Below are 25,316 nucleotides of genomic sequence, written 5' to 3' on the forward strand. Positions count from 1 at the left end.
TATTTATTTCTAAATTAATATCATTAATATTGTATGAATGTAAAAAATTAACGGCTTGAAAACGGCTTGAATTGTTCAAAATCTTTCCAAAAAAGTCTACATTCCTTCAATAACTCGAATAACCAAATTTTTTCACAATTTTAACTACATCTCTGTCAATCAACCGCCAACAAGCTCATTCCTAATCTGTCATTCATCTGAAATGAAAAAGAAACACTGGACAGAAGTCGACAAGCAAACAAAGAAAAACACGAAATCGAGGAAGCCAGTAAAAAGAAGCGAAAGGACGAAAAATGTTAAAGAAGAAGCATAAACCGCGGAATGCTGCCAGGCAAGAGGATCGAAAGGCCTTTAAGCTCCACGCGGAGGAGGAGAAGGTCGGATCAAGGCTTCGTGGAGTTCGATTTTCGGCGTCTCAAGCGAAAAACAGATGAACCAAATGGTTTCCTGTTTCGTCTCTCACGCGAGAATTCTATGTGTATGTGAGCGCGTGCAGTTCAGAGCGTGACGAGTAGCGATGGGCTTAAGTACGTCGCAAATAGACTCAAACATCGATCATCTGGTCTTAAATCCTGTAAACCATGGTTTCGCAACATTTGTAGGCCGAGAGAGACCCACTTTCGTCAACGATAATTTTTTTCCCGGCCCATTCGAAGATTACACGGAATGTAATTGCAGTCGAGAATTAATCGATAAGCAATTCAAAATTACTTTAACATAGATCTGCAGAAAACTAAACAGAAACAGTAATTCTCACGCGATCTTTAACTTACAATCGTTCATCCGACGATTCTCGATGAGTAAGAGTAAAACTCTTTCAATGAACATGTAATTACTCCCATGTTTTAGTATTTAACGTGATTCGTACTTTGGGAATCCACGCTTTATACTAATTTATAGAGCTTTTCACGAAAGTATCTTCACGTTTACCATAAAAGATTTTTATGCTTTTGTTGGTAATTTCGCTAGCATTGATAATAAGGCAAAATACATCGTGATCATATCGATAAAATTTGAAACGAATCTCAAAATGTATATGAAATTTGTGTCTGTTCTTTTGACACATTGTGATATTGACGCATATGGTGCGTCACATCGGTTTAATTATTATTATTATTTGTGTCATTGAACTCGTGATATCGAACTTGATCCCATCACTAGTGTGGCAGTGCACCTTCCATGGAGAATGCTCTTTCGCAGGAGAGCGTGCTGATGGAATGAGTGTGGCCATTCCGTACCGTGGAATGTTGCTCTACCGGCTCGATAAGCTGCATGGTATCAGAGATCTCGTAGGCGCCATGACTCGTGTTGATTACTCGATTTCAGCGTTATTGCTACTGGACGAGTTATTTGTGATCCTAGGGCCCTTCAGCTGTGGAATAGATGGCACAACGCTAAATAGGTGTACGTAAAGTGGATATATACGACGATGGTTAAATACAAAGACAGTGTGAGATTTCCGTGTTGGAAGAAAGTTGTTTAGTTTCTGTTCGTTTTCTAGTTCTCGAGAGGATAAATGGAGAATTTATGATCTACTGAAGTGAAGATTTCATAGAAATGATGTATGGTGGGTTGAAAATTTAAGAATGTGTTAGTTGTGATTGTATATATGTAGTTTTGTTCAGATGTTTATATATATCTAATGATATATTACTATTAAGTTAGTTCAGCTTGAGAGAGTTTCTATTTCACTTAAAAAATGTGCAACTTTCCGGTCGGTAGAATTTTTATTTATTAATGTATTATATCTGACTAAAACTTAGTTATTTTATCACGATTTCTGGAATTTCTATTTTACTTTAGAATCGGAAAATAGTATTTTTAATTTAGCTTTCAGTTATTCGATTCCTATTTGAATAGGAATTTCTAAATTTTTTTAAATCGTTTTATTAATTAGAATAAATGGTATCCAGTTGAAGGTTTCTAATTTATTTTAATATAATTTTTGAAATTTCTTTGTTATTTTAAAAATAGCTTTTCTCTATTTATGTCGGTTGGATTTTCTAATTAAAGGAAGTAGATAATATTTTCGAACAAATTATTTTATATTCAGAATAATCTTACTTCAAGATTAATAAATTAATCTATTCACAGCTCGGCTCATTCAGTTATCCTAACTTATGCTACGAATTATTACAATCGAGTTGATAACGCTATGAATTATTGAATAAGGTTGAAATTATAAATATTGCAATGAACTTGAGTCATGGGATTTCAATCCACCAGAATTCGACTTTTTCAGCATCTGGATTCTCCCAGCTCCTACCGTTCAAGGTTCTCGTTATGCAATCTACGATTGTGCAATATATTGATGTTTATAAATAGAAAATGGACGGAATAATTTTTCTTTCCAGTATAAGTACCCAAAAAAGTTAAAATAATAAAACATCTGTAAAATATATAAATCTATAAAAATATAAAAATTTGTTTGTTACTAACATCTGGTCTATTCTTGATCGTCAAATTGTATCAGTAATTTTATTCTACCAATTAATATTTTTCACTATTGCCACAATTGAACAAAATTCGAAAGAAATTTATCTACAATTTATTGTTATACAACTTCTTATTATTATTGTTATACTACAATTTCTTTGTCCAATATTCAAACAATTAAAGTGTACTGTTAAAATGGAATAAATTGGTACATGGAATAATTTTCGCTAATTACCTAAATAAATGGTTCTTTAATTGCTTTAAAATTATTCTTATCGCACAATTATACGTTTCACCTGGTGATCCAATCGTGAGTCGTAACAACTTAAATGAGAAGAACGAAAGATCTAAATGTATTTTATGCAGATTGTTATAACTGTTATGTATGTATAGTGCTCGCGTAACATAGTAATGTAGTAATTCTGCTCGACTCCGGTATTGATGCAATGTGTCCCCATTAACAACCGCTTTGTTTCAATGAAAATGCTGAGCTTGCAATCCAAACATCTTGATTGCGTCGCGTTCACAAAACGTCGCACTCTCAAATTTATAATTCCACGAAATTGATATTCGAGACGTAATTCTTATGAGAATACTCTAAGATAATTTATTATCGCCTGGAGAGGATCAAATTTTTTATTCCAATAAACACTCTCACGCGCGACAATTATTACACAGAAAAGATTACATGAATTAAAATACACCAATATGTATTTCTATATTCTAAATTAGTATTTAAATATAACTAAATGTACAAAGTAAAATAAAGTCTTCTAGAATTTAATGGTCGAATAAGAGGAAAAAAACTAATACCAAGGTAACAGGAACACGTGAATTATTTTTTGTACCATTAAAAGTTTCGAATTAAACACGCTCCTTGAATCGTGTTTTTATAGAAAGTATTTCTGATTAATGGCAAGTGTGCTAAAGACTATATTGCTTTGTGCGTCAAAAACTGTTTTCTACGTATTAGCAGTTAAGTGGACTAAGAAAAAGACAATTAAGGAGACGTCGATGATTACGTTATTACATTCGCGGTAAAACAGATGGTATGTTAATAAATTATTTTTATAGAACGATTTATAAAATGATCGGTCTCGGTCAAGGAAGAGTATCGTATAGATGAATTGAATTATTTCATTCTATCAATCAACAGATTTTTGATTCGTTAGTAAAGTCAACATTTGGCAAACCAAGTATTTCTATGAAAGGAAATTATGTCAGATTTATTTATGAAATACCATTATTTATTTAATTATTAAATGAAATTACTCAATTCGATTCAATTACAAGAGAACATTCGTATCTATGATTTTCATGGATTAAAGAAACAATGATACACGGCTGCGATAAAATGTACTTACAATGTACAACCGCTACACGACAGTTCGATTATGGAAATCATAAAGTTTTGTCAGTACAACCACAATTGTGTACGGTGCGAAATCAAATTTGCATGTGTGCCAGATTTAGGAGATGTAACGAGTCCAACAAGCTATTCCAACTAATTGTCACTGTTATCCTACTGTTGACCTAATCAGACTCCATCTCCCTCCATATACGTATACAAGTAGACACAATTCCAATGAAATACAATGGAAGAGCTCAAAAGAAAAAATAACAATGTTTGTCGCTTTCTAGGAAATCTTCTAGTATGTTTAATTTCTGTTCAGTACATTTCAATTTCTTGTGACGAAATATGCATCATATTACACTATTTCTATAAATGTATCAATAATTATTACATCATAAAGGAATTATATTTGAATCACGAAATTATAGAACCTTGATAAAGATTGTTTTTGTAGAATTATTTCATTTTCATTTGACTATATAAGCCAGAACATAAATCATGTTTCATCATACCAGTTCCATGAAAAAGTCAAAAGTTTGACAAGGATCGTGCTTATTATGAACCTCTCGATCGTAACCAACTTTATACACATTACTAAGTTACCTTTGCATTCTTAACGAATATTGCAGTTTAACGATCTCCAGTTACCACGCAACATCGTGCGTTATATCGTGAAAGTTAATCGAACGATGGCTCCAATATGATTCAAAGAGAAGAGAATTTCGAAACAGACTGCTATTTGTCGTATATGTAATCTTCACTCTGCTATAGTCCCGTAATCGAAAGAAATAGCATAGCATCGTGGATAAAGATTTGTAACGATCGTTCTTAATTGGATATCAAATCAGGACAGTCGATGTGCATATAATCTAATTAGCTATTTGGCTTATGTTATTTACGGTGATAATCCACGGATAGAAATTTACAATCGTTCGTGTATTAGCTGTCAGTGCTACAAGAGAATGATGATATAGAGACAGTATATAAAAATGATTGGTCAGAATAGAGCATTGTAATTAAAATCGCTTAAATATTATATTTAAATATTAAAACAAGTATTTATGTCTTGCTTATATTTTGCATACTTCTATATATTCCGTATATATTTGCGTATTAAAATTTTTCATAAATACATAAAAATCCGCAGTCTAATAATTACTCAATTCATATTTCACGCGATAAACTAAATAGTATAATAAATATGATAAATAACAAATCACAATACATGTCATGAATTATTAATTTATATTTCATTATGATTTCTGTCCATACAAATGAATATCCATAATAATATTTTCATTTAATTTTTGATTACAGGTGAAAGGAATTTCTCGACTTAGGCTAAGATGTCACATCACAGCGACGACAACATGCTGATAGCAACCTCGGACTCTTTCTGGGAGCCAGGTAACTATAAACGAACGACCAAGAGGATCGAGGATGGCCATAAGCTCTGCGACAGTTTAATAGCTCTAGTCCAAGAAAGAGCAGAGATTGAGAAAAGTTACGCGAAAGCGTTGAAAAATTGGTCGAAAAATTGGAACGACAAGATCGAAAAAGGACCGGAATATGGAACCACCGAGGCTGCTTGGAAAGGAGTTCTCGTTGAATCGGAGAGGCTGTGCGATCTCCACCTCAGGGTCAAAGAGAATCTCTGTAACGACATCATTCACCAAGTGAAAACGTGGCAGAAAGAGACCTATCACAAAGTACGTGCTCTTTTTTTGTGAATAATCTTTGACATATCGAGATGAAAGTCTATGTTTCCTTTTCTGTTCCCTTTCTTTTCTTTTTTCGTTTGCTTTTTCTTTGTATTAAATGTTTGATTAGTGGATCGGTATTTTGGAACAATGTTGAATAAATCAAAATTTAAACTTAAACTTTCACATTTCTTTCTCCGTTTTATCTTTATTTTACTATCTTTACAAATAATTCTTTTCCCACATAGGTTTTCATAATAATTAATAAATTGCACACTTGGATGTGGTTCGAAATTGCAGTCAATGATGACGTTGAAAGAGCGAAAGGAGATGGAGGACGCGTTCAAAAAGGCGCAGAAACCATGGGCGAAGCTTTTGCAGAAGGTTGAAAAAGCAAAGTCCGAGTACCACAACAGCTGCAAAACCGAACGAACCGCGGCGAACATGGAAAGGAACGCATCGGCGGACAGTTCGCTTTCCCCTGACCAGGTAAAACGATAGTCGTCCTCTCTATGTCGATTACAGTAATGAACAGTTACATCATTCTCACTCGTACGTTATCGACGACTAGCGCAATCGTTACGTTACATATTTGAATCACAGCGATTGTCATCGTGTTCGCTTTCAAAAGGTACTTTTCGACCACTCATTGTAATGTATTGAAGAAAACAGAGTACTTTGAACGCTTCGTTCAAGTTAGAACGATTAAAATTATGACACTTGAACAAATGGTTGAGAGAATTGTTTACTATTCAGAATCATGTTCGATGGAAACTTGTAATTAAATGAATAATCATAATCAACATACAGTGTTTTCATCTTTAAATTTGTAACAATTATTTGAATATCCGTAGAAGTAAGTCATTGCATAAGTTATTGGAAAATTCCCCAGTCTTGTATGACTTGGAATTAAGTAAGAAGAAAGTTTTTTTATTATCTACATATTTGATTAAAAGTTTACATTAAATAATCTATTAGACGATCTGCATTTTAAAAACAAGGAAAAGTTTTCTTAATTAAAATTCTTTTACGCCGTGTTTCGTTTTCCTGAATATCCTGGATAGTTGTTAGATAATAAAACGAGATGAAATCGAAGTTAAACTAATGGAAATTTCACAGTATTTGAATGGGACGATTCTAAAAATTAGGACGTAATTATCTTACATCTAATCTAATATTTAAAATATGTATAATTTCTATTAACGCTTCCACTAATGTTGGGGATATATATTTATATATATGTATATATGTATATATGTCGGAGATGAAAGGACATCGGAGCCTTCCCTTTGGAATTTCGGGAAAATCCCCTAACACCGTAATCTAGATTCTATCATACGCGTAATTAAACAATTGTCGTCTTTCGATCCGATTGTATTCGTTCGAGATTTGTGATAATGAGCTTGGGCTCGAGGCGACAGCCAGTCGCCGAACGTAGCCGTGGTCACGGGATGAACGCTTTGCCTAACAAAGGTATGGAGTAATTCTATAGCTCTTCTTAAAAGAAATATTTGTAGCGGCACGCGACAGTAAATATTCCAAAGGTTTCTGTCCCGTGGCTCGCCACATGCAGACCCTATTCTTCGAGTAAGATGACTGCCAGATGTCGATGCGTCTCCACAGTACATGATCAGCTAGCCCGAGGGCCGTTATAAACACTAAGATCTAGTTACCTAAAGTCCTTCAAACAGACAAACAGTCTTTGTCCCAACTACGGGAAGATAGGGGAGATCTATTTCTTTCAACGAACGGCGTCTCCCACTAGCAACTTTCCCTCGAGGGCGGCTAGCATCTTTTCTAACCACCGATATGGAGATTGATCAATTAGCAGCAACGTTAATTTCCCTTACTTTCTGAACGAAGACTATCCTCGACGAATCCGATGATCTCGTGTCCTTAGACACACCCCATCATAGTTTTCCTCTGCAGCATCATCGCGACGAAAAGTCATTCTCTCGTGAGGTCGTATTAGCGAGTGACTTAGCGTCTGTACGCTCGGTGGATATCCCACATTTTAGCAAAGAGTCCGACTTAGATTTTGTGAGTATGTTCCTTTATCATCCCGTTGACCGCGGATTCGTTATTGAACCTAGGATCATTGTCATTAGTCTCACGAGTATCTAATTACCACGATTACTTGTCCAATTCTATAATAATCGTATTTGCACTAGTCAATGTCTTCCCTATTGCATAACGACAATGTGTAATCCCCCCTAACCCTAATTCTAATGTAAACCCGACATATATATAAATTACTTTAAGAGAGAGAGAGAGAGAGAGAGAGAGAGAGAGAGAGAGAGAGAGAGAGACGAATTTTACAAGCGATATTTTTTGACATGAAACGATTCTCCAACCACTTTAAGTAGCACATTATATTTTTTTTAAATAAAAGAAGTTACATCCGTTGTTCTATATAGAAGGTATTACGTACAATTCTACGAAAATCAAATTTTTCTCTCTTCGAAGCGACAGTACTCTTGACAAAACATAACGCATACGTACGTACTGATACACAATGTGTACTTACATGTGCGTAATACTAACATTTAGTATGTATCTCAATTACGCAATCGCGGCTGAATATAAAAGTAGATACTGTTGTTCTTTAGCAAGTATTATTTTCAGATGGCCCGAGGCTCTGAAAACGTATGTGAAACAAAAAAAAAACATCTCGTGTTTTAATTTTTATCGAAAATCTGCATGTCGTGTTGTCCTGTGTCCTTGAGAATTATCGATATTTGTACTCTGTCTTTTCGCTTCCAAATTTTTCGTGAATGTCCGAATGATCCTTTTTTTTCCTGCACGTTTCAGTCGTGGACTGTAAACTTTGTTAAATTTTTCAGCTGCATTATTAGATATTGATTGTGAAATTTAATGTTCAACAATTTTTACGTACAATACAGTTACACGAAATATTTACAATATCATTTTTTTGAATATTAAATATTAAATAAAATAAATATTTAATATTTTATGAACAAGAGTAGATCGTAGAATTTTGTTAGTGCACAAAATTATTTTCCTTTATTTTGGGTTGCATCACTTTCTGTTATTTTTGAGAAGATTTCGAAACCTGTTTTGAAATGATATTTTTATAGAAATAAAATATCTGGAAAAAACGTTACTCTACGTCTCGAGTGTTTTGAATTTGATAAATCGCCAAACGAGAGGCGATCTTCTGAAAAAACGACGTTTTTAGATGACAGTTTGTGGATGTGATGCATGGGGCCACAGAATACGAAAATCCTTTAGGAAATCTAAAATAGGAGACGTTCAGCTTGTATGTATAATAATAATGCATGCAGCATGTATGTTTAATTAACATTCTCTCATTTTTCATTACAGAAAGCTCTGTTGGTAAGCAAAATCTGTTTCACGCTTTCTTTCGAGTAATAATTTTATCACGTAAACATCGAGCTTTTAAATGGTTATTGTTCTAAGATTCAAAATTCAATTTTTTAAATAATTCAAGATGAAAGTTCGAAAAAAAAAAAATAGATTTTTTCTATATTACCTAGAATATTCTAAATTTGGAAAACTGAATTTTTAGATTTTTATACAACTTGACAAATTTGAAATCTATATTCAACAAATAATTTATTGCTTATCATTTAAAGAGTAAAGTTTATACCAAAATTCTAGATGACATTCTCATATGTTTGTATTTCAATTAGCAAAAGATGTAAAGAATAGACAGAAGTAACGAAAGAATTAAAACACTATTAAAAAAAGTTTTAAATAGAAACTTTCCAATTTATCTTTTAGCGAAATCAAATATTATACATATAGAACAGAATTATAAATCCATGAATTCTTTCATATATAATTCTGCAATTTACTTCGATAATTACTCGATGATTGCTCGTTATCTCTGTTTAGAAGTGAATTATAGTGGCCTAATACTTTTCAGCATAGAATTTGCTCTCTCTATCCCCTTTATGCATAAATTTTTAAATCTTGTGAACCACTATGCTCTAATTGCTTGGCCAGTTACCTACCTTCTTCAATTGTAGATTTGTAATTTCCAAGAAACTATAAGTCAATCTATTAAATTATTCCATTCTCAAAATCAAATTATTAATTTCATATATATATATATATATATATATATATATATATATATATATATATATATATATAATGTGAAACTTTAAAGTTTTTACATATTATATATTAAATGTTCATTTTCTAAATTTCTTTTTGTTTATTATGCGCTTCTTCTTCTTACTCTTACATCTATACATGTAAATGTTACACAACAAGAAGTTATGCTTACACGACTTACTCTTATATATCGTATTGTAATGAACTGTAAAGAATGTTTCTGAGGAGTACCATGAGGTAAGAAAAATAAAAATATCGCTAATCATTATTATGCATGAGTCCAGATAGCATTCTGACTAACAATAATGTAAGCTTTTCAAGCTTCGTAGTAGTTGCGTTACTAGAAAAAAGAACAAGTTCAAGGATATTCTGTACAGTTCCTTACAGTATTTACAACTCCCATTTTACATTCTTTCGCGCCAGATATATCTATTCTCTTTTTTTCTCAAATTTCGAAATTTTTTTATAAATATTTCACTTATAAATTTTATTTCTCTTCATTCATAACTACATTCAGAAGAAACTACTCCACACAGTATTTCTACACAAACTTTACAAAATACAAAATACACGATACAATAAATAACTAAAAACTTCTCGATCTGTTTTATTACAATACTTATAATACTTACTGTGTTACAACTTTATTGCACTAGTAAATCCTGTAGGTATTTGTTACGTAACTGCTAAACCTACATAGAAATCACGCTTACCTTTTCAAAGGTATTTTTTTGCCATCTCGATAGTGCGCTAAATAAGCTTGAGGGTAAAGAATTGGAATTATTATCATAAATAACAGAATATTGTTCAGAACATGTTTCGACATTTATAACAATAATAATGCAATATTAATTAATCGCTTCGATATAAAATTAAGAACATTTTCTCTTCGTTATTTTTCTTTAGATTACCAACGTGTTGGGTTTGTACCAAGATCTTTACCTTCAATGTAGACGGTGAAATTATTAAATTAAAAATTGAGTATTTATCGTATGTCTTCTTCTATTTAATTAACAGGTGAAGAAAATGCAGGACAGGGTGCAGAAAACGAAGGAAGAGGTACAAAAAGCGAAAGAAAAATATGAAGCTGCGTTGCAAGAAATTAATCAGTATAACCCAAAATACATGGAAGATATGACACAAGTGTTCGAAAAGTGTCAAGAAATGGAGGCGCAGCGGCTTCAATTCTTCAAGGATGTTCTCTTCGGCATTCACAAATGTCTCAATATATCTCAGGATCCAATGTAAATTACTGTTTGTTACTTTCGTTTACACTCTTCGATGAAAATTATTATTTTCGAGAGTGTGTTGTATAATGACTCGCGAAAGTATTTGAAGCATTTGAATTGAATAATTTATTTCAAGTATTTACATTACGAATACCTTTAAAGCCCAAAATTAAAATCATGTGTTTTATAAATTTTCAAAATTTACTAAATTACAAAGTGAGTTTATTTCTTTAGAAAGAAATTTAAAACAAAAGATTTGATTTCATTTGGTTTACAGACTTCCACAAATATACGAAGAATTCTATCATACAGTTAACAACGCGGACCATGAAAAAGATCTGAAATGGTGGTCGAACAATCACGGTGTAAATATGGCGATGAATTGGCCACAGTTCGAGGTAAGTCGACAAAATACAAATATACGCATTACAATAATTCTTTCTCATCGCATGTAAACTCTTGCTGATGGTTGAAGATCTGATGTTAGAAAATATAGCCGTAGCGTGTATTGAATATCGTTCTTGTTCTTTCCTTTTTATAACTGCATTAATATCGTCCATTAGTTATATTCTGTATGTCTGGATATTCTGTAGTATTTCATTCGAATTAATATAAATATCGCCAATCTGTTTCTATACTCTACCGATGGAAAAACAAACCTGTCGTTATTTCGTGTGTCTGTTATAACTTCTAGAGAAAGCAATTATTATGAGCTTCTTATTTTTATTCATTAAATACCGCTCATAGGCATCTTTTTATTGGAAAAAGATTGAGGCACTCTGTGTAGCATAGTATCGAATTTCTCTCAAAGCTTCCAATCAAAGAAAGAAAGAAATACAAAAATGAAATATATCCCCTGAGATTGAAATATTTTCTGGAATGCATGCATGTGATTGTTCTTTTTTTTTTGGGCGTTGCTATTACGCAGGACTACACAGAGGAGTTCCGTGACATCACCAAGGGCTCAAAATCGAAGGAGGCTCTTCCGGCTGGCTCCATCACGCTCATCAATCAACGCCCGGTCGGCGAGGATGTGCATGTAAAGTTTTGTTACGTTTTACACTTATCCATTTGCTTATTCTTCGTTCACATGCTACTCAATGAACGAAGATTCACACAAATACATATACGTATACGCACATAGAAAAAAGAAAATGAACTTTTTTTACTGATCAAGAACCACGAAATAGTGTCGTAACAGGCAAACACGACGAGGTCACCGAGGATGGGTTTCCTTTTTCAGCTTCTGGCTCGCCTAACTTAACTGAATTAACCGTAACCCGCTATGCGCTTGTTTTTGCACGTGATCGCAGATCTATATCGCGAATTCACGCCGAGCATGTTTCCACTGTTCGATCCTGGAGCGAATTTGCAATAAGATTAATACGTTAACCGAGGAAGATGTCATTTGAATTTACTTGAAGTTACACATTTCTTCCTTGTCTCCTCTGTAAAAAGAATTTTATTAAAACATGTCGACGCTTTCTAAGAAGTGTAATGAAAATATCCAGATGATTGTAAAGATCTAGCGGTGTAATGTCAGCAAGGTCGTTTCAAATCTCTTTATCTATTTATAATGCATGCCGATGACGCGAATCGAACGTGCATCCATTATGCAGGCGATCGTAAATGAGTAAGACCAGCAAACTGATGCCGCGTGTCAAAATACAAAAGAAATTCGAATACTGTAAATGTTTATTCATTTGTAATAAATTTAAAGGTGTACAAATACACAAAATATATAAAATATCCGAACTATAGTATAAGCAAATATATAAAAATACACAAGATTCATATATATAGGATTTTTTTAATGTTTAGACTTGTAATTTGGATCTCCAAAATTTCGTAATGAAATGCAGAAAACTTTAGAAAAACATACAATTATGAAATTGGACTTACATGAAATTGAACATTCATATTTAAATTTACATAACTGCATAATGATCTCTTGTGATACTACATAATTTCTGCTAATTGATTTTAGTTATTTTGATTCGTCCATTGAAGAATACCTGTATTATACACATTTATGAATGACAGATCTGTATAGTAAATTCGCTCTATATTTACTCGCACGTTTAACAAACACGATCGTTAGTATACGTATTTATTTATTATTATTATATAGAGAAACGGAGCGTTAAAATAAACATGCTTGCAACCAGAAATCATGCGCACAGTTAATTCGCACGAAAAAATTGTCACAGCCGTAAGTGTAAATTACGTTCATCCATTGTAACAACGAATACATATATTGCCACATTCGTTACCGCATGATGTATGACAACGATCTTTGTAGGTAATAGGTACCTGTGCGACGCAATTTAACTTCATTCCATTGCAACACGTTCGTTTTCGTTTCATCTTAAATTATACCACTTCTTTTTTTTATTATGATACAACTTTTTATAACATGATAATAAATTTTTATCATATGTGAAGCTTATACTCTTAAGCTTAAAAATAACAAATTAAAAATACTGCAAACAGGTATTATAATTGTATATATGTGCTTATCATATTAAATAATTAATAGATACACATAGCCTGACGAAAGTATTCAAACACCGTTTATGAATATATTATATGTATTGTACGAGACATCGTGAAATTTTATTGGCTCTCATGACTATATTGATAAAGTTTAAAATGAATCTCAAAGTATATGTAAAAATTACAAGACATTTGGTACAATTATATGCATGTACAATGCACAAATATATATTTCGCAGAGATCATGAAAGTATCATAGTAAACAAAGTAGTATGCTGATAAACGTGTCACAAATAATCGAACCGGTGACCTACCATAATGTGTCAGTAAAATGTGTCAAAAGAACAGACACAAATTCTAGATGCATTTTTAAATTCATTTTAAAATTAATATGATCGTGGTAATCGTCTCTTATTACTGTATTAATGAAAGTTCAAAATGGTTTACATAACAAACACAATCCGAACATAAAAATTTTCTATGGTAAATGTTCAAATACTTTCGTGAGTCGGTACAGAGATGAAAAATTTCTAGATATACTATAATTGGTTGCACGCATGATTTAGATAACATTATAAATATTTAATATACATATTTAAATTATAAAATTGTGTGTATATATATATATATATATATATATATATATACAAATGTAACTTTAAATTTTATAGAGCGATGTATATACAATGATGTAATAAATATAATGATCTTTCATTAACGTAGGAGTACCCACCAGTTAATAACAAATCAAAATCGAAGCCCAGTTCCCGGGTAATATCAACAGATGGAGGCCATGGGGATAGCAAAACCGACACGATGAATTCCAGCAAACACTCTTCAGAGAAAAACAATCATGATGGTAATGCTGTAAACAGGACCTCCACGATGACGTGAGCATTCAAAATAATTTCATAATAAGAATTAATAATAATAATATGGTTAATTGGATTTCTCTGTTTTAAATACAAAAAACTTCGTCTTCTATTCATTAAATTGAAGATCTTCAAAACTATGTGTGTATTTCTAAACTTTTACTATTCTCTAATAATAATAATAATTCACTATTAGAAAAATCTTATTAAATCCTAGAATTTACATTTTTATATTGTTTTATATTTCATAAATAGCCACTATTAAAAATTTTTTATTAAATGATGGAATTTTAATTACACAGATTTAATTATAGGATTTTTTAATTTATATTGTTTTATATATTAGTACACCTGTATAAGTATATAGACATAAACAAAGCTAGTGTATCAATATGAATAGAAATTGGAAATTTTTCTTTCCACAGTAATGGTACAAACGTTAAGCAAGAATCAAATCCATTTGAGGAAGAAGAATGGGATGAAGACAGTGGCGAACCATTGGTAGATAATGGAGAACCAGGTGTACTTGTACGCGCGTTATATGATTACGAAGGAGCCGAAGCTGATGAACTTAGTTTTAAGCAAGGTATTATATAAACTATATACAGGGTGCTTGGTAACTGGTGGTACAAGCGGAAAGGGGATGATTCTACGCGAAAAAAGAAGTCGAAAATATAGAATAAAAAAATTTTTTTTTAATTTTTTTTTTAAATTTTTCGATCGAGACAGTGAGATTCGTTATAACGAGACGTGATAAAGTGCACGCGTACCAAGCGAAAATTCAAAATCGAATTTCTTGAGAACAAAGCCTCAAACGAAAAATTTTTATTCTATATTTTCGACTTCTTTTTTTCGCGTAGAATCACTACCCCCTTTCCGCTTGTACCACCAGTTACCAACCACCCTGTATACAACATATACATATTATTAAATCACAGTACATATTTAAGCATTTTATTATACAGAACCGACCTAGGTCTTAGCTGGTCCAATTAAATGGACCACCCTATAAGCATGTATATAGAATACGATTTAAACAATTTTTAAATTTTCATAGGCGATGTATTCGATAAATTAGAAGACGAAGACGAGCAAGGATGGTGTAAAGGACGAAAAGACGGTAGAGTGGGTCTCTATCCGGCAAACTACGTAGAACTTGTGTCTCCGTAAAGCTACCACATAACGCCAAATTACATGAACATTGTTAGTTACTTAACACGTAACGCATACGAAAGCAAAGGAAAAAAACGAAATTTTTATTTTGTTGTTTATTTCTTTACGAAATAGCGAGTTTGTTGAAAAAATAATAAGAAAATTTGTAAATGTCGTTAAATAATAATTACATGAGACTCTATATTAGGGATCGTTTATTTTGTGTGATATATAATGAGCGTTGAAAAAGACGAGAAAGATTATAAAATCTTACGGCTCGATGTTACGATTGAAATTCAAAGAAAACTGTTATAAGAGTGAAAAGGGAAAAAATGCATACATCTACTTCATTCTACTTCTCAGATCGATGTAGGGTCGATACGATAGAACTTAAAAAACGAAACTTTTACTCCTGATGGGTAATTGGTTTCCATAGATAGTTAGGGTTCTCTATATCCATCTATATAAATTAGCGCTAAACGATAAGATGGATACACATACACCACGAGTATATTATAAGTTTAGATTTTTGAGATACTGTACAATTTCAAAACATTTTTCGACTCATTATTAGCATTGTTGCTATGAAATATTTTGGCTAGCGCGACGAAAAGTATATTTAATTTATTGTTATTCAAATGATACTATTAAAACCTATTCTTTTCGAATGGTATCGTTGTATATAATAGCTTTAAGAACATAAACGGTATGTAAAGTTACAATTGTTTAGCGAAGTTGAGATTTTATGATGAGAAAGTAAAAAAAGAAAACACTTGAATACGTACATAAGACGTACCAGGCAAATAAAATTTGGGACCCAGAATTGTCCAATCTTTTTCTTTATTGTTTTTCTTTTTTTTTTTTAATAATTACAATATTCTAATGTTGAGAAAAAAAATGAAGGGAGAACGAGAATTATTTATATATAAGAAATAAATATTATAATTAAAAATTATAATATTATGAGAATATTCACGTTATAAAAGATTATAATGAGAAGTTTTCGTTATTGGTTAATGTGCTTTTTTGTACATAATTTCTTATATTGAAGCAATGTTGATCATTTATGAGAATAAAGTCATAATATCTTTTTTAATTGAACGAAAAATTTTATATAAAACGAAATATATAATACTGAAGGTATTTCATATAATCATTATCCATTTTCTGATAGATGTAACACAATTGAAAAAGTATGGAAATGAAAGCGCAAAATTTTGATTGTTAGATATGTACTTTCGTAACAAATTACCTGCTATTAAGTTAATCGATGTACCTTCACGAATATATGCTTTCAGGAAATATTTGTAGTATAGAAACACGTGTTTAAGTTAATATTGAGAACAATGCTGCGGAGTGATTATGAAATTGAACGAACTGTAGATTTATATGGTTTGAGAAAAAAAGCATTTATAATTTTCTATATGACGAGACAAATTTGACAGTTAGTATTAACGAAGTCATTTGTTATTTAAATATTCTTTTATTTTATAATGCGCGCAGGAGAATCAACTTCAAGTCAAGTCAAGTTTTCATGGTATATAGTGATAAATGCTAGTTATTCGTCACGAGTAAATAACGTGTTACTATACACAATATTTATGTAAATATAGTAGAGTATAATAACATTTACAATTCAGCCAGCGACTGATTTTTGTAATTGTTTACATCATTAGTCCTCCAAATTATTTTCTGTAAAGAGTGTTCGCGATTCCATGATGTTGTTAAATAGATTATAGTTTGTGTATAAAATTTATTATGTATAACTTAATAAATAGCATATATACGAAATATTACATAATACATGATGCAGCATCTATTTTCACTTACAAATATCACAACGATGCGTCGATACATTTTCATAAACGCCAATTAAGTTTACAAAGAACTGTGGTATGATAAATTTGTGTGTTAACTGCGAAACTGAATTTAATAATCATGGTTTTGGCCAAAACTATTAAAAATGTATATCAATTGAGTGAAAATTGTTTCAAGAAAGAAATTATTGTATAACATTATGTTGTGTAAAAACATATATTTGGATAGTCATTAAATTTCATACATATTAAATTTCACTGAACGAAACAGATTACAATTTTTACACGAGTGTTCATTTAATCGCTCCTGGTTCTAATCTATGATAAGTATTATGGGTTAGCTTTGATATTATAATTCATTATATGTTGAAAAACAAATTATATGCGATATATATAACATACGTGTAATATATATCGATATTATATATATATATATATATATACACACACACACACATATATATATATATATGTATATCGACACTTACATATGAAATATCGTCTGTTCATTGTGTAGTATATGTACATATAGGTCAAGGAATTTTTTATAGCTTGTGAATAATATTGTACACTAAATTATCATAATCAAAATCCCTACGTTTAATTTATAAATAATCATATTGTTTACATTTAATTTCAATGATTCTAAATTATATGAACATCTGCAGATGCATTAATGCAGAAAAAGTTGAACATTACTTGCAGATGAAGTGGAACAGAATTCAATAAGTATCAAAATGGAAGCAACATAAATATGCACTTGGAAACCTATCCTTAAGTTCCAATATATTTGTATATTATTATACATGTTTATATATACTATATCAGTGAACAAAATTTTGTTGATTACACTATAAATTAAAAATTCAAGAGTCATTGCATACATTATATGTAGTAAGTAATTAATGTAGAAACATCGGAATTCTCAGTCTATGTGAAGAGTAATTAAAGTAATTGGAGTAATTAAATTAATGAGTTGCAACATGTTTCTGTAAGTCTTCAAGACTGAAAAATGGTTTATCACATAATTGACAAACATGCGTAGTTTCATTATGTATATCTAAATGTTCCGATAAATCCTCTTCTGTTTCAAAAAGTTCATCACAAATCATACACTGAAATTCATAAGTTTTTATTCCTTGTTTCTCCCATTCTGCTATTGCAGCTTCTTCTTCATGAGCTTGCATATGCATTTCTAGTAACATCTCTGAATTAAACACTTCTGTACACTGCAGACATTGATAGATTTCATCCTTTGACTTATCATTTTCACTGCCAATACTAATAAGATTAGGATTATCATCCTCTTCATCAAACAAATGTTTTTCAACGTGTGCTTCCAATGCATCCTCAGATTCTAATGAGTCCCCACAGATTGCACATTGATACTGCTCTTTGCCAGGACTTTGATCACCCTCGCTCATATCATCACAATGCTTTTGTAAATGATCTTTTAATATTTCCTCATCTGTAAAAATTTTGTCACATACGAAACAAGTATACGTTTCCTTTAGTTTCTCTGCTTCTGACACAGTATCTCCTCTTCCTTTGGTTGCTCCTATTTTCTCAATACTTATTCCTGTCCTAGAATTCTCTAACTTCATAATTAGATTATTCTCTACTTTCAAAAGTTTATCTGACTTTGAGTATACTGTGTCTTTAGAATTCTGTGATGTGTTTGTATTTGTTAACTTCTGAGATTCTCCTTTTGTTATGTTTTCTATATTAAATTCAGACTGATCATGACTTTCTAAATGGCGTACCAACAGTTTCTCAGTTCGAAACGTAGAATTGCATACATAACATTTGTGAATGTATTGCTTTGTAGATTTACATACATGAGCTTTTACGAATCTAGCTTCTACTATTTCATGACATCTCTTACATCGCATCATTTTGTGCTTATTATGTCGCAATATAGTGGTTTCTGTTTTATGCATACGAACATGTGTAATAGCATCACTACGACTAGCAAATGATTGATCACATACACCACATATATGTTTTTCACTATGTGATGAAGTAATTTTAAAAATATTTTCTTGAATTTCTACTTGATGTTCATTTTTAGTAGTATTAGAATCCGCAACTTTCGATTCATCTATCTGTTTTACGACATTATTTTGTTCTTTATTTTCTTGTGACTTTTGTACATTATTATCAGTTTTAAATGTTTCAGAAGTTTCATCTGATAAATATGAGTCAGAATCCAAAGCAGAAGTATTATAATCATTATATCTTATTGGTGGTACACTTTGTCTTTTATGAGAAACCATGCTAAATGGCCCACCAAGATTGCTCTTAACTGTACGCTTAATTAAAACATGCATATTATTAATATTGTAGAGTTTACTTTCTTTTGTAATGTCTAAACGTTTTAATATGACTTTTGGTTGGTACTTTTTAGAATTCATTGCCTCCTTTACAAACGCTGGAGAAACTGTCCCAAATTGTTGAGAATATGAATTGAGATCAGTGCCACAACTTCTTATCATAGACGATTCGAAATTTTTCTTTATAGTCTTTTCTATTATAGTTTTCAACTGTTGATCTAGAGTTTGATACGAAGTTTTATAGTCATTTCCTACCTTATCTCTTCTTATACTATCATTACTCATTCCAAATAATCTGTATTTCATTTCTTTCTCTACAAAACTTGCTAACTCAACTTGTATGCGTTTTAATGCTTCTATCTCTGTTCCCTCTACTTCTATATTCAAACATCTTTCAACACATTTTTTATTATTAACATCTATTGGAATTGGATTTATCCTACGAAGTTGCACAGCATCGATAATATCGGTATTTTTCTCTTGAGAATTTTGTTCAATACTACCATCTTTAGATTCCTTTGACAAAGTATTTAAATTTGCTTTATTTAAATAATGAGGTCCAGCGAGCATTAATGTAGATGTAACAATATACGTAGCATCTTCAATTTCTAATTCTGATTTTACTGAATATGGTGTAAATGTATCTTCGGTTATTTCCGTTTCATCTTTCTTCTGCGATTTTTTTTTAACAACTTTTTCTGGCTGTGAATTAGAAAGAATTTCTTTCTCTTCGAAAAATGTATCTTTCTTTGCTTCATCTTGTTTAATACTTCCTTTGGCAAATATATTTTTTCCTCCAGTTAAAGAACCATCAGAATTTATGTCTTTAAGAGATCTTGTCTTATGTGTATCCGTATCACTGCCTAAACTCACAAAATCATTTCTATCATGTTCATATTTATCTACCAAAGTGTTTTGCAAGTTCTCTAACACTTTGACCAATCTCCTTCGGTTTTCAAGTCCTTTATCCATATTTGTCTTTGCTCTTGCTCTCTGTACTGGTGATAGCTGTGTATCGTCTGAAGCCATAGAATCTGTATCTGAAACAGTTTCTCCTGTTGCTGCAAGGAGTGCCTTTTTTCTTGCAACCCATCTTTTGGTCGATGCCTTCCTTCGTTCAGTTATATTACGCCTCCCAATTAATGGCTTGATCTTCATTGGAACTAAGGTTGGTTTTAATTGAACATTATCTTTATTTTCTTGCTCTTTGTCATTTTTATATTTATCATCATTGGAAGCATCATGAGCTTTTTGCGAGGAGTCTTTCGAAGATGTAACGTCATCTTCAGATATATACATATCCTTTAGCATCGTTTGATTTGTTATGTTTTCTGTATTCGTAAACTGTAAAGGTATTAATGGTGGCACATCTAATTTTGTTCTTTTCTGGAATAAATTTTCTTATGAAATTGTATGTGATTAATTAAAAGAAATGTGTTATTACAATTAGTATTACCTTATCAAAAGTATCAGAGAGACTGTCTTCTCCACTTTGATGCGAGTTATTGCATGATTCTATGGTCTTTAAATTAAAGTTATAACAAAATTATAAAGCTGTGAGATATTATTTTAATAGACATATGTAAGAGAATATTATTTTATATAGGATGTCATAATTTAAATGTAAAACTTTGTCAGCATATTTTACAAGTCTTTATACATAACACTTTCTTTGTATTCAAATTCATGGAATATACTGATAAAGTTGAACCACCAAATCTTGAAACATTCTATATATAAATGATAGACTAAATATTATAATGGTATAAATCAAAATTTTGAGAATTTGTATTTTGGCACGTATTTCGTGCATGTAGTTTCCTAATTAATTAAGTTACAGTTTTATTTTTACCATAATAAAAAGAAATATAATCAGTTTTTTATAATAATACATGCAGAACACTACCTTATAAACATTAGTTTAGTTTAGTGAAATTAACCTTATGCTTTATACCATTATATTCTTAAATATGTCTAAATATATATAATTAAAAGTTTAAGGTTTACACTAAATAATCTTACATCACTATCGGAAGATTCCATGATTTTCAACCGAGTTAACAACAGTTGATTTGATCGTACAAACTGTTGTTTAAACTCATTCCACATTTCCAATTTGTAGAGGCATATATGACAAATAATATCTGGCATTCCATATTCTTTTTTAATCTAAAAAGAAAAGAAGATCCATTATAAGACACAAACAAGTATAGAATTAATTACAAAAATTAAAAAGATGGTGTAAACATACATTGATAGAAGTACATTTACTCAGATCATCTAGTTTTGATCGTAGAACTACATCGAATAAATTTTTCATATATCCATGGTCAACGAGGCAAATACGACATCTTTCTTTTATAGTTGATGATTTACGTTTTCTCGACATTTTGCTCAACTTTTCCAAAATACAAAATATGATTATGCGTATCTGTATTGATATGGAACACTGTGAACATGTTACGAGTGAACTACGGCGGTTGCAATATCGATAGATCGAAATATATATCGAAATAAAACTATTCATGATATGTTCATGACTCACGAATCGTTGCGAAAAATCCCGCGAAAATTCGTGTCTAGTTATTTTAGTGTACGTAGTTTAAATATGTTTAATTAATATATATAAACATGTTAAAAGCAGGATCGCGCTACACGACGAAGCAGATACGAATTCTAACAAATCGATTGGAGCACCTTACTTATGAAACATTTTTTGATCGCTAAGTGCCTTTCCCTTAACACGGAAGTTGTCAGACCTGTTAAGTATTTACAGTATGCATGTACAAATGTATACTTATAGAGCTTATACGATCGTGGTCGCAACTACCTTTTCATGCACCCTGGGTGTGCCATCTTCTAGTAAAGGTGGGTCGTTACTTGAATTGATGCGAGGTGTATGATTTTTCGAGAAAGTTTTTTTGAAGATTTTTCTGTTTTAGGATAAAAAAGTATTGTAGAGGTATTTATATTTTAATTGTAATTGATCTAATGTTACAATAACAAATGTTAACAAATTAAAACATACGAGATTAACGTTATTCCCAACAAAATCTATAAATACATTAAATTCTTAAGATTTCATTCATATTATCTGAGATGCAGAATATACATAATGATAAACATACATTATTATTGAGCGGTTAAAATTTGTAATTTAATTAGATTAAATAGACTGTACATTAAATCTTAAATCTAGATTCTTGAGTATTAAGTTCATTCTTCAATATTAAATGAACTTTCATTTTTCATAATTCTTCGTAATAGCATTAAAAGTGATCATTTAAAGTAATACTCGATGTCATTGTGTTTTTAAAGTCATTTTCGTCAACAAATATAATATGTTTAATACGCATGATCAGGATTTACATCGTTTACTACAGAAGTAGCTTCGTAAGCTAGTCGTGCTGCCTCTCTTTGATTTGCAATTGCTGCATGTTCCTTGGCTATCTTCTGGTAGAGTTGAATATGTCTGTCCTTCGCTCTCCCCACACTCGCCGAATCCTGTAAGATGTTATACACGATCATCAGGTGAAAGCTACCGTACCGAATCTTCTCTAGCAATAAAATTAAGCCTCAATCGAGTATATTTGTTCACGACTGATAAAAGAAACTTGGATAGAATTATTATTGGACTACGGATATCTATGTAAAAATTCATATTTTTATAAATATAATTAAGAACCGTAATCTAGGTAAAAAATTGTCTTACACTGTACTTTGGATCTTTCGATATATCCATCATCAACGCATCATGCTTTTTCATTAATGATATATTTACAATTCAATTTATCAATAATTTCAAATCTTAATTTGATCTTTTACATCTCAATGGTTTGAAAAAACGACACATTTAATAAGAAGTAATAAACAGTAAATGCGTAGTATCCAGACCAGGTAATAATCCTTCAGCTAAGTAATAATTAAACAATCATAGAATTTAATTATTACTGTTTGTTAAAAGACACAATTAAATGTTTATTACCCGTGGTAGATTGACTGGGACGCCATGAGCATTTGACTCGGCAATTTTCTGGTATAATTGAAAATGTTTTTCCTTCGCGAGTCTCACAGCTTCAGAATCGATAGGTTGAGCGATAGTATCTTCATAATTTATTAAAGATGCGTGAAATCCACTTTCATCAGCAGCATATTGAACTGTTCGTATTTTATGCTTGGGGTCGATGAAGGAATAAGAACCTAAAATATAAACAATTACAATTTATTTATATAATAAAGACAGTTTATAAATTGAATATATATTATTTGTCGATATTTGTCCTAAATACAAACAAGATTACAAACACGAATAAAATTATTTTTATGTAAAACAATAAACACAAGACAGAAGGTAAATAAATATGTAAATATCTTATATATCTTCATATATTATATGCATTCTGTATATTTTTATGTCTTTAAATTCCGCATAAATGCATGAAAATCCATAGTCTAATTATAACCTGTAATAATGATCTCATAAGAAGCATTGAATTACCTTGAACATGTCCAGCGCCATCTCCACTCTCTTGATGAACACGATCAATGTTTCCAGGATATCGTCCCGCCTGGTATTGAAAACTGTAAGGTCTAGGAGGCGGTGGTGGAGTAGTTGTAGTCGTCGTAGAATATTCTGACAAAAGATGCGATACGTCCCCCAGGCAGGGGCTAATCAGAACGATTGCGATCTGATTCGAAAGTATAGTAATCTAATTAGCTATGTACATCGACCAATTAATCGAATGTAATACAAGTTGACGTCACTTTTGTACAATTACAATTGAGTAACAATTATGAATTTAGTTTATTAGATGAATGTTTTAAATTATCAATAGATTTACCAATTTAGTTAAAGAGAATATGAAGAATATATATATAATATATATATTCATTAGCAATTCTTTCTATTTTAAGTTCATAGACAATATTTATAGAGATATAAAAATTACTAACCAATAATTGTAATTATGTGAAGTAATAAGAAACGAATAAATTAATATTCATATGTTCAGATGATGAAAGATGAAACCTGCCTACGAAGTACATAAATACCAAACTGATTACGGAATCAGGAATAATAACTTCAACAAACAAATAAAAACGCGATGTAACAGTATTTATTATTTCTATTCTTAAATTTTAGTTATTTTTTTTAAATTTCACGTATCAAATGTTTTACTGAATGAAACGAAACTTATTTAAAATACATTAAAATTAATTGATGCTTTAGTTAATAAAAATTGAGATATAATGGCGCGATTAAAATATTACGAAGAATTATATAACGATATTGATATGGATCAAACGATGATGATATTAAATATGGTGAAATTGATGTACATACCATTAGATTTCTCATCTTGGCTGCTATAAGTCGACACTTTCGTATAGACGAATCGACATAAACTGAGATACTCTGCCAGTGAAAGTAATATAAGAAACTAACGAAAAGGTGGAGGGAATACGTGTTAAGCCTGTTTTAATATTGGCGCTTCTTCGAACATAGTAAACATTCCTTTTCATAGTAAAATAATTAAAGCGGGTATTATAACGTATTGTAACACGTTAAACGTCTCTAGATCGAATCTGTTATCAACTTTTGCTTTAATTTTCAATGAAAATTATGTGAAAAAAGAGATTTTATTGAAATTACCAAATAATTATATCTGAATAAAATTCTAGTATATTAAATACATTTTCTATAAAAAGCTAATAAAAATAAAATTCAATGAAATAAATTCTATATCTGGAAAATCTATGCAATAAAAATACCTATGTATAATTTCAAAAGAAAATAATGAAGTCGGGAAATCATTAAGAAAC

At 30.9% G+C, this 25,316-nt stretch overlaps 3 protein-coding genes across 7 annotated transcripts in view; 1 reads left to right on the forward strand and 2 right to left on the reverse strand.

Moving 5' to 3' along the window:
- Synd (protein kinase C and casein kinase substrate in neurons protein Synd) overlaps window positions 1–17,444 on the forward strand; it is a 59,584-nt gene extending 42,140 nt beyond the window's left edge. For 3 of the 5 annotated variants that reach the window (XM_069110527.1, XM_069110529.1, XM_069110528.1), the window contains 9 exons: window positions 5,108–5,499; window positions 5,791–5,979; window positions 8,116–8,136; window positions 10,612–10,838; window positions 11,101–11,221; window positions 11,752–11,862; window positions 14,043–14,209; window positions 14,617–14,777; window positions 15,249–17,444. In XM_069110527.1, coding sequence (XP_068966628.1) covers window positions 5,137–5,499; window positions 5,791–5,979; window positions 8,116–8,136; window positions 10,612–10,838; window positions 11,101–11,221; window positions 11,752–11,862; window positions 14,043–14,209; window positions 14,617–14,777; window positions 15,249–15,361 — 1,473 coding nt within the window. In that variant the 5' untranslated portion in view covers window positions 5,108–5,136 and the 3' untranslated portion in view covers window positions 15,362–17,444. The remainder of the gene's footprint in view (window positions 1–5,107; window positions 5,500–5,790; window positions 5,980–8,115; window positions 8,137–10,611; window positions 10,839–11,100; window positions 11,222–11,751; window positions 11,863–14,042; window positions 14,210–14,616; window positions 14,778–15,248) is intronic. The other 2 variants (XM_069110531.1, XM_069110530.1) reach the window with 2 other exon arrangements.
- Window positions 17,445–17,623: 179 nt separating this feature from the next.
- Window positions 17,624–22,046, reverse strand: LOC138178558 (uncharacterized). Its single transcript, XM_069110532.1, has 4 exons — window positions 21,745–22,046; window positions 21,516–21,662; window positions 20,950–21,015; window positions 17,624–20,879 (listed from the first exon to the last, which is right to left on the reverse strand). Exons 1-4 carry the CDS (start codon window positions 22,018–22,020, stop codon window positions 18,129–18,131), a joined length of 3,240 nt encoding a protein of 1,079 aa, XP_068966633.1. The 5' UTR covers window positions 22,021–22,046; the 3' UTR covers window positions 17,624–18,128.
- Window positions 22,047–22,433: 387 nt separating this feature from the next.
- LOC138178559 (uncharacterized) lies at window positions 22,434–24,867 on the reverse strand. Its single transcript, XM_069110533.1, has 4 exons — window positions 24,838–24,867; window positions 23,992–24,181; window positions 23,479–23,693; window positions 22,434–22,997 (listed from the first exon to the last, which is right to left on the reverse strand). Exons 1-4 carry the CDS (start codon window positions 24,850–24,852, stop codon window positions 22,839–22,841), a joined length of 579 nt encoding a protein of 192 aa, XP_068966634.1. The 5' UTR covers window positions 24,853–24,867; the 3' UTR covers window positions 22,434–22,838.
- Between the last annotated feature and the right edge of the window lie 449 nt (window positions 24,868–25,316).

This window comes from Bombus flavifrons, chromosome 3 (assembly GCF_040668555.2).
Source record: "Bombus flavifrons isolate JBK064 chromosome 3, iyBomFlav1_principal, whole genome shotgun sequence".
In the NCBI taxonomy this organism is placed as follows: Eukaryota; Metazoa; Arthropoda; class Insecta; order Hymenoptera; family Apidae; genus Bombus; species Bombus flavifrons.